This window comes from Pecten maximus, chromosome 12, assembly GCF_902652985.1.
Source record: "Pecten maximus chromosome 12, xPecMax1.1, whole genome shotgun sequence".
NCBI lineage: Eukaryota > Metazoa > Mollusca > Bivalvia > Pectinida > Pectinidae > Pecten > Pecten maximus.
Genome location: NC_047026.1, coordinates 35,352,753 through 35,368,735, shown reverse-complemented (window position 1 = coordinate 35,368,735; position 15,983 = coordinate 35,352,753). Strand labels below are relative to the sequence as shown.

The 15,983-nt window shown below is 36.6% G+C and overlaps 1 protein-coding gene across 1 annotated transcript in view; it reads right to left on the bottom strand.

Moving 5' to 3' along the window:
* LOC117339377 (solute carrier family 23 member 2-like) overlaps nucleotides 1-12,889 on the bottom strand; it is a 30,297-nt gene extending 17,408 nt beyond the window's left edge. The window contains exon 1 of the mRNA XM_033900935.1: nucleotides 12,610-12,889. Coding sequence (XP_033756826.1) covers nucleotides 12,610-12,705 — 96 coding nt within the window. The 5' untranslated portion in view covers nucleotides 12,706-12,889. The remainder of the gene's footprint in view (nucleotides 1-12,609) is intronic.
* Nucleotides 12,890-15,983: the final 3,094 nt, after the last annotated feature.

Sequence of the window (15,983 nt, the reverse complement as noted above, 5' to 3'; positions counted from 1 at the left end):
CATCAGGACTTATCATTCCACTGTTTGCACTCATACCGTTATTACCATCTTTGGCTAATACTCAGTTAGACTTTAACTTTATTAGGAATAGGTTATGAGACAGATGTACACCATTAACATCAGGACAGACCTCTTCACCGCCTTCCCGGTAAACCAACATCAAGGGATGCTTTTCCATTTAACCCAACGCAACGACGACACTATAGGAGACTGGTTCGCCGCGCAGCTGTATTGCCACTTGTACCACTACACCAAGTAGAAGACGTAAGAGGACATCCAGGAAGCTGACCTACACATTGACGTTACGCCATTCACAGACTACGTTGTTGACCAGTGGATAGAGGGAGACAGTTGGGAACCACTACGACAACCATGGACCTGAAGGACGACCAACCACTTATAATTAGAAGCCTGGCACAGGAAACTCAAAAAGATTGTACACCATACACATCCTAACATCTTCACAATTATACGGACATTCGAGGACATACAGCCAGGCTACTAATGATTTAACTAGACTTCAACGTTGCGCTGGACCTCGACCCAGGAAATACAGAAACATTGACACTCGCCTTGTCCTTCAGAAACAGAGACTGGAGAACCATATAATATCCTACACCGACGCAGCCTCTGAATTTCTTCACTTAGGTTGTACTGATGTAACATGGACAAGGTTGTACTGATGTAACATGGACAAGGTTGTACTGGTGTAACATGGACAAGGTTGTACTGATGTAACATGGACAAGGTTGTACTGATGTAACATGGACAAGGTTGTACTGACGTAACATGGACAAGGTTGTACTGATGTAACATGGACAAGGTTGTACTGATGTAACATGGACAAGGTTATACTGATGTAACATGGACAAGGTTGTACTGATGTAACATGGACAAGGTTGTACTGATGTAACATGGACAGTGCTTTATCGTATTTGTATTTTACTACACTGTGATAATAAATTTGTAGATTTGTTCCAACTGTGTACATGTATACATGTATTTGCATGCCTGTTACAGTTTTCTGTGTATATTCATTGATTTCAATTTTGTCCGTTGTATAACATTATATGATATAAACATAATGTAAGATTCTAATAGTCCTACCAAAATATGTGATATTATATTAACACGTAATATTCTATGATTATAATACTGATATTTCAAACTGTGTATCTTTAAATTAGCATACATGTACATTTCTAGTGCTCTATATAATTAAGATTCTAATGATGTTATTCCTATCAAAATGTGTAAATTTACATTAACGTGTATAATTGTAGTTCTCAATTTATAATAAAGATTCTGATAATGTTGTTTTCAAATTATGAAAAGATATATTAACTTGCAGAATTCTAATGTTCTTACTTTTTGTATAGCTTATCTATATCAATGTGATTAATACTATATTATAGAATTTTTTAAATTTATATGCTTGTGTTTTGGTTTTCTTTAGTTGTCAAATGATTTCTACAGGTAAAATATCTTGGTAAATATAGAACATGTATGAAACAGACTATAATTACCCTCCCTTTGATGTCTCTGCCTATTGTTCTAAATATGTAGGCGTTCAGGGAACACACCGTTAAGATAATAGCCCGGTAAATACCACATCTTAATTAACAGGTGTATCTCTAACATGTTGAATTTACCTGTAGGGCAGTTTGTTTTGATAATGATGATATAAAAGGACTCCCAATGCCAAGAAGTGGATCCTTAACTCTAGGTAAATTTAATTCATTTATTCCTTTGGCGTTTCAGCCAATCTGATTTTACAACATATACAAAGACATATACATTAGCAATACAAGATCGTGATATCACAGGTTCAACGGGATCAGACCGCTTTTTAGGAAATATATATAAACAAATGTAAACACGTGCCTGCAATTAATGCGAATAAGACAACGATAATGCAAATGTAACATTTGGTATAATGTTCTATTATAACGGGCCGTATACAACATGTTATAATTATATAATGTTCTGTGTTAACGGGCTGTATATAACATGTATCTTCTTACTAATTTTCTTTTATAATGGACCGCATATGGCATATGGCATTTGAATAATGATCTATTTTAACGGGCGATATATAACATGTAACTTCTTACTAATTTTCTATTATACGGGCCGTATACAACATGTCACAATTATATTATGTTCTGTTTTAACGGGCCGTATATAACATACATATTCTTACTAATTTTCTTTCATAATGGGCCGTATATGACATATGACACTTGATAATGTTCTATTTTAACGGGCCATATATAGCAAGTAGCTTCTTACTAATTTTCTATTATAACGGGCCATATACAACATGTCACAATTATATTATGTTCTGTTTTAACATCCTGTATATAACATGTAAAATTTGAGCAATATTCTATTATAACGGGCCGTATACAATATGTAACATCTCACTAAATTTCTAATATAACGGGCCGTAAACAACTTGTAACATTTCACTAATTTTCTATTATAACGGGCCGTATATAACATGTCACCATATATAATGTTCTGTTTTAACGGGCCGTATATAACATGTGATGCTGATGTAACCTCTTACTAAATTTCTATTATATCGGGCAGTATACAGCATGTAACATTTGAATAATGTTCTATCATAACGGGCCGTATACAACATGTAACATCTCACTAATTTTCTATTAAAACGGGCCCTATATAACATGTCACAATTATATAATGTTCTATTTTAACGGGCCGTTTATAACATGTAACTTCTTACTACGTACCTCACCTTACGACCACCTCAAAATTACGACCACCCCGCTATTACGGGCACTTTTTTTTCAGTCCCGATTTTTTTCTCTATATATCTTGGTATTGGTCGCTTCACTATTACGACCACTTTGCTATTCCGTATTACGACCACCTTGGGCAGTCCCAACGAATACTAATTAACGCTTATTACCCCCACAATTACGACCAGTTGGTCGTGTCTAAAAAATTACCTGGTGTGTAGCGAACCGTGAACAGCTTACGGTAATGCGTGTCAAACTGGCCATTGACGTGTGTATACGTAATTATCGATCTTTTGTTTACTGACCAGTATATTGACAGGTGAGTAGAATGGCTATTAATCTTTTTGAAATCTTCGCACTGACCGGAAGGTAAAATAAACATCCAGTCTTTCATTGTTCGTAACAAGCCAACATGTGCCGGGTTTTAGTTTGTAGTCCTTTGTTTACCGTTACGGGTGATCGCCCTTCCTTGGTGGCGCTGTGACGGATCAAATACACAAGTGATCAGATTATCTATCTTGCCTTGAAAATTGTAATAACCGTACATTTGCTTATTAACTATGGTATTCAAATAATTGATTTGTGGCTGTTGGTGGTTTTAAGACCCGATTACATACAAGCGAGTAAAATAAACATAGTAACGTTTGATTTTTTTTCTGGTCAAGCGCAAGTTTTTTCAGCGATCTCGATGTTTTTGTATCAATGCCGAATAGGGTCTGTAGATAGGTGTTATTATAATTTGCTCATGATGGCCACATCACGTAAACGTAACGAGTTATCACTAAAAAAGAAAATTGAACTGATTCAATGTAGCAATGGTCGTAGCCAACGACAACTTGCTGAACAGTTTGGGGTCGGCAAAACACAGGTCAGAGCATCTTGAAAAGAAAGACAGTTTTAGAAGGTTATGAAGAAAATAAAGGAAATGATAGACAAAAACAATTGTCTTTCTTTTTATTTAAAGTTAAGACTATGGCATGTATTTAGCCAAATCTATACAACTTGCACCTGAGTTCAGTCAATTAAGAGTTACGGTTCCTGATGGTCTAGCTCAAATTGGTCCACCTCGGCACTTTGACCCGGACCCCCAGGTGTTCTTAATAGTGAGGTTTCACTGTAATTTTCTTTTATAACGGGCCGTATACAACATGTAACATCTCACTGAATGTCTATTATAACGGGCCATATATAACATGTAACATTTATATAATATTCTATTTTTCTGCTTGAACGGACCGTTTATAACATGCCAATTTGCTATTGTAACGGGCCGTATACACCATGTTACATCTCACTGATTTTCTATTGTAACGAGTCGCATATAACATTTATTTAACTTCTTACTAATTTTCTACTATACTGGTGTAAAGGGCCGTATACAACATGTAACATTTGAATAATGTTCTATTTCAACGGGCCTATATAACATGTAACTTACTACTTTTCTTTTATTACGGGCCGTATACAACATATATAACGTGTAACGACTTACATCACCCTGTCCATAGCCTTTATTACGAGGACACGGGTTTCGTTGCATACCAATAACGATTTCGATTACAACACTTCTAAAAATATAAGTTTAAAATGGAATTCGTACATGAAATAAATGCTTAAAGTAAAGTTTCAACATCGTGGGTATGTGAATGTTCAAACTTAGGCTAATTATTTTATTTGTGATACGAATGTTTATTGTTTTAACTCAACGGAATTTAAATGTAAATAATGTGTATAATTTAAAAATGAATCACGTATAAGCCTGTGTGCTTTACGGCCACAGTGCTTCAAGGTAAGTTAATTTAACTTAAAATAATATAAATACATTATTTAATATGTTTTAGCTATTTAATATAGATAAAATAAATTAAACTAATATATTTGCATTTTAAATATCTTGCCCGTAATGTTAAACTATTTAACATAGGACATACACGTGGTCGGGCTCCATAGGGTCAAAGTTAGTGTAAAAATAATGTATATTGTTAAAAGTGTAACTATGAAATAAAATAAGATATAGTATAAACATATAAAATATACCTAAATGAATATTTAACGCGTTCAGTTCGTTTACACGTGTCCGTACATGTATATATGTCTCTGGTTTTAGTATTGAATTATCAGAACGATACTTTCATTCAATCACAGGCGTCTGCTTATGGTTAGTATTTATAGAAACAATATTAGCCCCTACTCTCACTATAACAAGGTTGATAGGAACTAATATGTTTACTATTAGAAACACTTATTTACACAACGAGAGGTGTATATCACGGCGGAGGCCAGGCGATAAAATCATAAAGAGGGTCATATTGAAAAAGTGTTAACTATACTTCCTTCATCCATAGACATTCGTTACTGTGTATGGAAGACACTGATTTCCTACCATCTACCAGAGACATATATATATACAGAGAGATTGGTAGCTCTCTATTTGCCCTTGTGTTTACATAGTGGCCCCTGACCTTCCCACAATCCTTTGCGGTCGCTCGGTTCAGTCTTCACTAGACGCCATATTGGAGAAAACTTGAAAACCAGACACATAATTATCGATAATTTCTATTTGAAATCATCACCAAGATCCAATTATGTGCTTTAATTTTATTAATATCAAAGTGCAGAAGTGTCATCAATATGAAATATATCACAATTTGCTGTCCAAGTGTTTGTATTTTGAGTATGAAAGTCAAGCACAACGCAGGAAAGATCGGCGGGAATCTCCAATTTTCGAAAAGTCCCTATGGGGTTTTCGAGAATACGGATAAATGACAACAATGTGCATGATAATCAAGACCACATTCCATAAGTATGATAGTTTTTTTTTGGTTAATGTGGTAACTTTTGTAGTGGCCTAGATAAAACAATGTGCTTTTTGTGTGCGTTTAAAATTGACGATGTTTTGGTCGGACGTAATGGCTGCTTAATTACAAAACTTGGACATGTCGAATAGGACCCAATGGATTTTAGAAAATACGGATAAATGGCAACAATGTGCATGATCAATAAGACTATATCCCATAAGTATGATAGTTTTTGGTTAATGTGGTAACTTTTGTAGTGGCCAAAATAAAACGATGTGCTTTTTGTGTGCGTTTAAAATTGACGATGTTTTGGTCTGACGTAATGGCGGCTATTTACAAACTTGGACATGTCGAATAGGACCCAATGGATTTTAGAAAATACGGATAAATGGCAACAATGTGCATGATCAATAAGACTATATCCCATAAGTATGATAGTTTTTGGTTAATGTGGTAACTTTTGTAGTGGCCAAAATAAAACGATGTGCTTTCTGTGTGTATTTAAAATGACGATGTTTTGGTCTGACGTAATGGCGGATTAACCAGAACATGTCGAATAAGTTCCAATACTACGATACACACATGCGCATAGCCCGATTTACCTGCGCTCGCGTGTGTTTGATAGGAGACAGGACGCTCTCGATAAGGGATATGCTTGAGTGGTCACGAATAAAGGGAGCCACTATGTGTACGGGGAAATAGCGATGTTACTAATCTCTCTGTATATATGTCTCTGCATCTACTTCCTACACATATCAATCTAATTAAAATCTAAATGGTCAGTCTGACTACGTTACCTGAACATCTAACAACATCCCATAAGGGGTCACGTTCTGATGACCTCAGAGATGTGTGTATTTCACTTTCAGGTTGAATTGTCAATTTGTCGATGTCCTCGAAGCAAACATTTCGTCACAGCATGCATCTGAAATATAGCTATATGCTATGTGGGACGAAATGACTTGAAACAAATTGACAGAGTATGCAAGCTATGCACGCTAGTCATGCTAATTCGGACATATAAAATTTACTTCCAAGATTCTGTAAGTAGTAATTTGATTGGTTAATCCAAAAAGTCACCCCGACATGACCCCTTATGGAATGTTGTTAGATGTTCATGTAACGTAGTGAGAATGACCATCAAGATTTTAATTATATTGTACACATATGTACGTACATATACAGGTACTCGCCCCTATACCATTCAGATACCTTTGCTATGCAGGTTCTGTAACTACGTTACCATTTTATTGGTGCATTATTTAGGAATATGAGTTGATTGATGTAGGATGAGGACACGCACAAATTAGACCCCAGTTAACAAGTAACTGTTCTGTGATATCTAAATACAGTTTTATTTCTAAATACAACCATGCATAGTAGAATGATATGACAGTTTGTTACCATACTCTTCACTTTAACCAACGTAACTGATGATTTCAAATTACCTTATGCTAACAAGAGATCGTCACGCTTGATGGATCAAGTGTATGTACGTGCACAGTATTATTTTAATGGATTACGAGCTAGTTGGTATATACGTCTCTGTTTTAATACGATGTTTGACATAGCATACATTTACATATGTAACCGATATCTTTATAACTGTGTTGTCGTTTATAATGCATTATTTGTTTACATTGTAGTTCCCTGATGTGAACCTTACACGATTTGTCAGACAGTAAAGTATATACATGTATCAATAGTCCGCACTATAATGACATCAAAATCATTTTAATAATCCCGAGGACGGTGTCAGTATACCGGTTGAAATGATCATTCTAATTATTTCATAACACCTGTAACGGCGATGAATAATTTATTTTAGCACTGTATACATATAATTAAAATATACATAAGAGTGTAGGAGGTGCAGAAAACATAAACACGGGAGATGCCTCGGTATGGAATTTACAGTCGAAATAGTAAAACAAATTTATGTCGTAGTTTTGCAGGAAACCAGGCCATATTACACTATGAAGCGAAGCTGTGTCACTTAAAAAGGACAAAAATGTCATATCATTAGAGTCCAAATGTTCAAAACAAATTCTGCTGCGTGTGCTGGAGCTAACAACTTTATTGGTGAAAATATCTCCAGAAAAACAAATTCAGAAGCATCGCATATCAAATATTTGATATGCATAGGAGTACGTGTAGATAAATCAAAACGAGTAATATCGCAGTGATGTCAGGAACTAGCCACTCTCCTCTTTATCTCACTATAATTCTATTCATAATTAACTATTATCAAAGACTTGAGGAGCTCACAGAGGGTCTGTTGTATGATACATATACCTGTAACAGACAGTTACATAATAACCATATACAAACACGGTATTCCTCGGTTTATTATCTATTAAACCAGCTTAACGTGCCGAAAAACCATATCCTCAGCCCAAAGGCTAAACAAACACATTCACATCACATTACTCCGGAGTTCATGAGTGCCACCAAGAAAAATAACATTGATTCCAAAAGTGGCAAACTTGATACCTACAATTTATTTAAAATGGAATCCTACCTGAAATTTAAAATTTTCATACACATACAGGCATTATGTAAATTAAGGGTTTTGACATATTGCCTCAGGGTTTAAACAGGGCGGCACACAGAGCCCTTATTGGAAAGATCAAAGCGATTAGGTATACTCTGCTCTACAAACTTAGTTAAAGATGAACACCACTTCGTAACAAGCTGTATATATTATGACTTAGAAACTTAGAAATGACCTCATGCAGCCATTGTTCAAAAGATATCCAAATCTAGTTACTTTTCTAGATGATTCTAACTTTATCTGGCTGGTCACAAATGAAGATAAAACTATTTTAACAACTTTTGCTAAGTATATTATTAAAGGGACATTGCTTCGTTTGCATAACGTGTAGATCGTCAAAATTAAACTTACTGGAAAATGTGTATTTTTCCAGGTAGTAAAAGTTATAATCTTTACATTAATACGGCAGTTTTACTCTCAAGATAAACCAAAGTTCTTCGAGTATGAAGTCCTGAAAATTCTTAATTCGACCCGAAGTATCACTAATTACCGCAAAGATATTCGGTATTTGTATACGAAATGCCTTTTCCCCGTACATTTCATTATATGTAGGTACAAACACTTATATTAACATCGTTCGGACATATATTTCATCAACAGAAATTGTGCATGTTTCTGATGTCCGAACGAAGAAATGCCCCTTTAATGCATTTGACAAAAGAAATAAATTCAAAGAGAAAACGTTTAGCCAGTCCATGAGGCATTTTTACTAGAATTTACAACTTGCACTCTTTCAGTACCCTTATAATTATATACACCCAGTTTTGACCCCGATAAGCTATAGGACGATTTCTTTATATGCATATAAACATCATCAAACAGAGCGTCCACTACTAGAGGATATCTCCGAATGGCGTATGCATAATATCTAGGTTGTCAGATCCATTTTGTTTACATTGTATACATGTTTTTGTTATGTATGGTTGTTTTGTACAATCCTCTGTATACCTGCCTCCTCATGGGCCCACGTTCTGGTTCAATCAAATATTTGAATATGAATATGAAAATGCAAAAAAGCATACATTGAATGATAGATATATTATATCAATATTACGTGTCAGAGAAGTACGGCAGCGTATTAGGGCCAATATCAAAAAAAATATTAAATCGTACGTACGGAATACTAATTCGTACGTACGGATTACTAATTCGTACGTACGAATTTTTTTTTATAGTGGCCCTAATACGCTTCCGTAGAGAAGCAATACTTAATCAACCTTTTTAAATCAGTAAATCTTATATAAATGTAAATTATCATAAAATACTGAAGACGTTGGATAATAAAAGTAACAAACGATAAAAAGAAAGGAATAATCAATCATTTGCGTGTATACATCACACTAACATTAACCTGAATGACAACTATTTAAAAAAAATGAAATGTTCCTGTTGTAATCACGTGACATCGTACCAAGGTGTAACTTAAAAATTGTACTTGACATTTTGACAGCAATTTTAAAGTATTGTAAACATGTCTCATTTTACAAATGTCCGCATCACATGCACCCAGAACAAGCTTGTATGACGTCAAACCATTTAGTGACATATGTATTTTCAAATTCAAATATCTTTAATTCAAATTGAGGGTTAAGAGATATTTTTTAAGGTGAATCTATTTACATACATGTATTACTTTTTAAAACATCACCTTGCGTCAAAGCATATATGCTTTGAACAAACAGGTTCATATTGACTTTTACTAGAACAGCATTTTCAACTTATTAATGAGATCCAACCTCGGATTCATGGATAATGATTATATAACGGTCGTTATATAGGTCTACACAGACACAGTTAATGTAATTCATTTGTTTAAAGAACATTAGTTCAGAACGAACGAAATAAAACCAGCAATAACAAAAGTTATGATACATTTTTTTGACATGTAGAAAATAAATCGTACTGTAGATATATTACATGTGTACAATTTGAATAAAGTCAAGTTGCCGTCATATACTACCCAAATAAATTAGCCATAAAACCCCATGTTAGATGTGTATACAACCGTTGCGTGGTAACTCAGAAGTACCACTCATATCAATTAACCGTCACACCCCATGATAACTCAGAAATATTTCTCAAATCAATTAACCATCATACCCCAAGGTAACTCAAAAGTACCGCTCATATCAATTAACCGTCATACACCATCCAGAAGTACCGCTCATATCAATTAACCGTCACACCCCATGATAACTCAGAAGTACCGCTCATATCAATTAACCGTCATACCCCAAGGTAACTCAAAAGTACCACTCATATCAATTAACCGTCATACCCCAAGGTAACTCAGAAGTACCGCTCACATCAATTAACAGTCACACCCCATGATAACTCAGAAGTACCGCTCACATCAATTCACCGTCATACCCCATGGTAACACAGAAGTACCGCTCACATCAATTAACCGTCATACCCCAAGGTAACTCAGAAGTACCGCTCACATCAATTCACCGTCATTCCCCAAGGTAACTCAGAAGTACCGCTCACATCAATTCACCGTCATACCCCATCCAGAAGTACCGCTCACATCAATTAACCGTCATACCCCAAGGTAACTCAGAAGTACCGCTCACATCAATTCACCGTCATACCCCATGGTAACTCAGAAGTACCGCTCACATCAATTAACCGTCATACTCCAAGGTAACTCAGAAGAACCGCTCACATCAATTCACCGTCATACCCCAAGGTAACTCAGAAGTACCGCTCACATCAATTAACCGTCATACCCCAAGGTAACTCAGAAGTACCGCTCACATCAATTAACCGTCATACCCCATGGTAACTCAAAAGTACCGCTCATATCAATTAACCGTCATACCCCATCCAGAAGTACCGCTCATATCAATTAACCGTCATACCCCATGATAACTCAGAAGTACCGCTCACATCAATTCACCGTCATACCCCATGGTAACTCAGAAGTACCGCTCACATCAAGTCACCGTCATACCCCAAGGTAACTCAGAAGTACCGCTCACATCAATTCACCGTCATACCCCATGGTAACTCAGAAGTACCGCTCACATCAATTCACCGTCATACCCCAAGGTAACTCAGAAGTACCGCTCACATCAATTAACCGTCATACCCCAAGGTAACTCAGAAGTACCGCTCACATCAATTCACCGTCATACCCCATGGTAACTCAGAAGTACCGCTCACATCAATTAACCGTCATACCCCAAGGTAACTAGAAGTACCGCTCACATCAATTAACCGTCATACCCCAAGGTAACTCAGAAGTACCGCTCACATCAATTCACCGTCATACCCCAAGGTAACTCAGAAGTACCGCTCACATCAATTAACCGTCATACCCCAAGGTAACTCAGAAGTACCGCTCACATCAATTCACCGTCATACCCCAAGGTAACACAGAAGTACCGCTCATATCAATTCACCGTCATACTCCCTGATAACTCAGAAATACTTCTCTAATCAATCAGACGTCATACACCGTGGTAACTCTGAAGTACCGCTCACATCAATTAGACTTCATACCCAATGGTAACTCTGAAGTTCTCAAATCAATCAGTCGTCATACTCCATGTTAACTCAGAGGTATTACTCTAATCAACCAGACTTCATACCCCATGTTAACTCAGAAGTACTACTCAAATCAATTAATCGTCATACCCCATGTTAACTCGGCAGTACTTTTCAAATCAATTAATCGTCATACCTCATGGTAGCTGTCAATATGTCATGATGTTATCATAACTGTTCTAAGTTACAAATGATCGATTAAGATCAGCCAAGATAATATGAAACTACTAAAACATGGGTCAATTATGCATGTGTGTTTGGTATCAAGACATGTGCTGTTATGCGAGGATGAGCATACATTTAAGCACAACAGGATGTTCACCATTTCCCCTCAATATTATCCCGACAGTCCCGAGATAATATTCATAAGACAAGTACCTTGTGTGGAACCCCTTATATTACCTCATTCATATGCATACACAGGACCTGTCATACGTTCGTTTTCGCTCAATCAGGTCATAGTAAATACCATGTATGTGTGTAGTGGACTTTCATATTCACTGTTGGCTGTATCAGTAGCAGTATTATCGATATATTACCTAATTACAGATCATTCCTAAATCCGATAATACATTAATATGTTTTATTTCGTTCATTTTATAAAAAAAAATGGTTACTTCTCAATTGGTACCAGATATAGTGACCGCTTATGCCGCGACTCGGCCAGACGGTCATTACGTAACAAAATACTTGTCACGCTAAAACAGGTATAAACACAAAAGTGTTTAGAAAGCACAGCTTTATATATATAAAAAAGAAACATACTATAATGATTGCTAAAAAACCCATTACAGATGCACACAGTCCTGGGTTATCTAGGCCTTGTCACCACGCAATTTGTAATAACGACAAAAAGACTTTGAGATTTTTATTACAAATTGCGTCGTTATTACAAATTGCGTGGTGACAAGGCCTAACATTCCCTGCATGCGCTTACCTTAACAACATCGCTATCGAAGCCTTCATTTGTCTTCCCAACTATCCGAGTATCGTCACTGTCCTTTTTAATATCTTCTTGTCCACTTAGCTCCATTATCAAGTACGTTTCCAGAAGACTAGTATGCACAAAGCTAGGTCTGTCTGTATTTGTATGTCAACTGATCGGTGATACCTGGCGATGGTATTTTCTTCTGGAGCGTCAAGGGAAGCTTACGCCGGAGGTAATGAACTGCTCGCGTGTATAGTTCAGACATAAGGTATATGAAGACTTGGGCTAAGTGATTGGCCACTTGAGCCAATACACAACAAACACTAGGTGACAAATGCACTTCAATATATTAAGTCACTTGAAAGTAAAAACGGTTTACGGATGCCAGGCGTTCCGAAAGGGTAAACGTCTTCAGCTTCAGTAAAAACAAAATGTGAATATCATTTCTAATCTATGAAATATGGATTAATATTGTTCCCCCTCCTCTATAACGACAATACATAGACAATATGCTGTGGGACTATATAAAATCATTTGGTAAGTATAATCACTACCGAGACAAATCAAAAATCCATTATTACCTTTCCAAGGACATAACAAATTGACGTTAGGAAATTGAAATAAGAAAAACTTACAATATTCGCGATATCCAGATGTTGATAAACAATCAACGCTTTAGCAAATGGTGCTCGAGTCCTACTACACTCATTGATATTGCTGACAATCTTAGGATTAGAGGAGTGAGAGGGATGAGTGGGATGGAGGGTAGAGGGGTAAGAGGATTGAGAGGGATGAGGGGAGAGAGGAGTGAGAGGGGTTAGATGAGTGAGATGAGTGTGAGAGGTGAGAGGAGTGTGAGGGGTGAAAGAGGTGAGAGGGGTGATAGGAATGAGAGGATTTAGAGGAGTGTGAGGGTGAGAGGAGTGAGAGGATTTAGAGGAGTGTGAGGGTGAGAGGAGTGAGAGGATTTAGAGGAGTGTGAGGGGTGAGAGGAGTGAGAGGATTTAGAGGAGTGTGAGGGGTGAGAGGAATGAGAGGATTTAGAGGAGTGTGAGGGGTGAGAGGAATGAGAGAGATCAGAAGAATGAGGGGGACGAGAGGAGTGAGAGGTATATGAGAAGTGAGAGGGATGAGAGGAGGTACGGTCGGTTGCATCAACCTCATAATTTAACGAAAACTGACAAATGGGATTTATTCCCACAATTAAGTTGAAAAAACGAAATGAGCTGTAATAGGTTCCATCTTGATACCTATTTGCATGTAACTGTTGATATAATCCTGCATTTTTCTCCGGATACTCCGGCTTTCCTCCACCTCTAAAACCAGGTACGTCCTTAAATGACCCTGGCTGTTAATAGGACGTACAAAAATGCTATTTCCGATCTGTAACTACCAATGAAACTCTCGGAATCAGAAGGAAATGTACGTGGGTCTTAGTAATATACATTTTCTGTATACATACATTCTTTTCTTCTAATAATAAAATAACGCATAAAAGAAAATCGGTTCGGGTTCAATGATAGATTTCACAGAACTGCAAGGTGCGGTTTAGCTATAAACTAATGAATTGTGATCAGAACATTATTTGTATTACTCGTATATTAAAGTCATTTATTACACTTATCTTTGTGTGCTGATTATGATCGTTTAAATCTATATTTAGATTTATATACCGCAAAATTCAACAGATCATTGAAATTTAATTTGGTGTTTTGTTTGGTTTCACACAGGCCTATAGCCTATAGACATGTGATAGTTATAGACACTTGAAATTTGTGGTAACATTTCCCGCAAAATTATAACCCGTAGAATTCAGCATCTGGCAAGTAATAGCAATGCGTGCACATCAACTTTTGGAGAATTGTATTTTTTTTCTAACCCAAATTAAGCGATTGATAACTGCTTTATACACTAGTTACCTGCAGCTAATCCACTAAGAAGGGAATAACATGTCCCGTCTCTCAGCCTCTCCAGTTAAATCTCGAGTATTTAATTTCATCTCGCGTTTATGTCATAGCTACGTACATGTAAGAATGTTGTATTGTTTCCGCTAAACCCCGATATTTGAAAATACAGTGTTTCATGTTAAAGTTGATTCTTACTCAGTTGCGACATCATTTTGTCCAGGGAAAATCGAAACAGGCTATATATATTTATAACCCACACAATTTAGAGTTGATATCGCAAATGAATAAATCGTAAATCTAATAGAAATACAAAGCTAATTCTGCGGGGAATGACTCGAGAGTCCTGTGACCTTTGGTCTCTTGCTTTTTTCTGCATTGTATGGCTGTCTCGTACATGGCTATTTTGAGCTACTTTGGTTATCACAAACATCCATATTGACAGTTTTTATACCTCTATATGACAGTTTAGCCAGTCTACGACGGACACACTAACACACGATCTGTCTGGCTGGACGACAACACTTCTAAGCCCATCGCTATGAGCTGTACATCTGTGTATCCCTCATGTCTGTCTTCTGCTGATTTTTATACAAATTAACCAACAATATTCATTTCATGATATATTTTTTATATAAATTCTTTTTACAATAAGTCATAGAAAGATTGGAGACTGGTGTTGAGTGCTTGGATATTAATTGAGGAATTTACATGAGTTATGATGTTGTAAATTAAGTGTAAATATAATCTTACATAACTTGTTGTTCAATTAATTTTGAACGGGTGGCAGCGGTGTAATACAACTGTGAGATATAGAAACGTAACACTGGTACCAGTGGTGGAATTGTTAGATATACAAACTGTGAGATATAGAAACGTAACACTGGTACCAGTGGTGGAGGTGTTAGATATAGAAACGTAACACTGGTACCAGTGGTGGAATTGTTAGATATACAAACTGTGAGATATAGAAACGTCACACTGGTACCAGTGGTGGAGGTGTTAGATATAGACACGTCACACTGGTACCAGTGGTGGAGGTGTTAGATATACAAACGTAACACTGGTACCAGTGGTGGAGGTGTTAGATATACAAACGTCACACTGGTACCAGCGGTGGAGGTGTTAGATATACAAACGTCACACTGGTACCAGTGGTGGAGGTGTTAGATTTACAAACGTCACACTGGTACCAGTGGTGGAGGTGTTAGATATACAAACTGTGAGATATAGAAACGTAACACTGGTACCAGTGGTGGAGGTGTTAGATATACAAACGTAACACTGGTACCAGTGGTGGAATTGTTAGATATACAAACGTCACACTGGTACCAGTGGTGGAGGTGTTAGATATACAAACGAAACACTGGTACCAGTGGTGGAATTGTTAGATATATAAACGTCACACTGGTACCAGTGGTGGAGGTGTTAGGTATACAAACGTAACACTGGTACCAGTGGTGGAATTGTTAGATATAC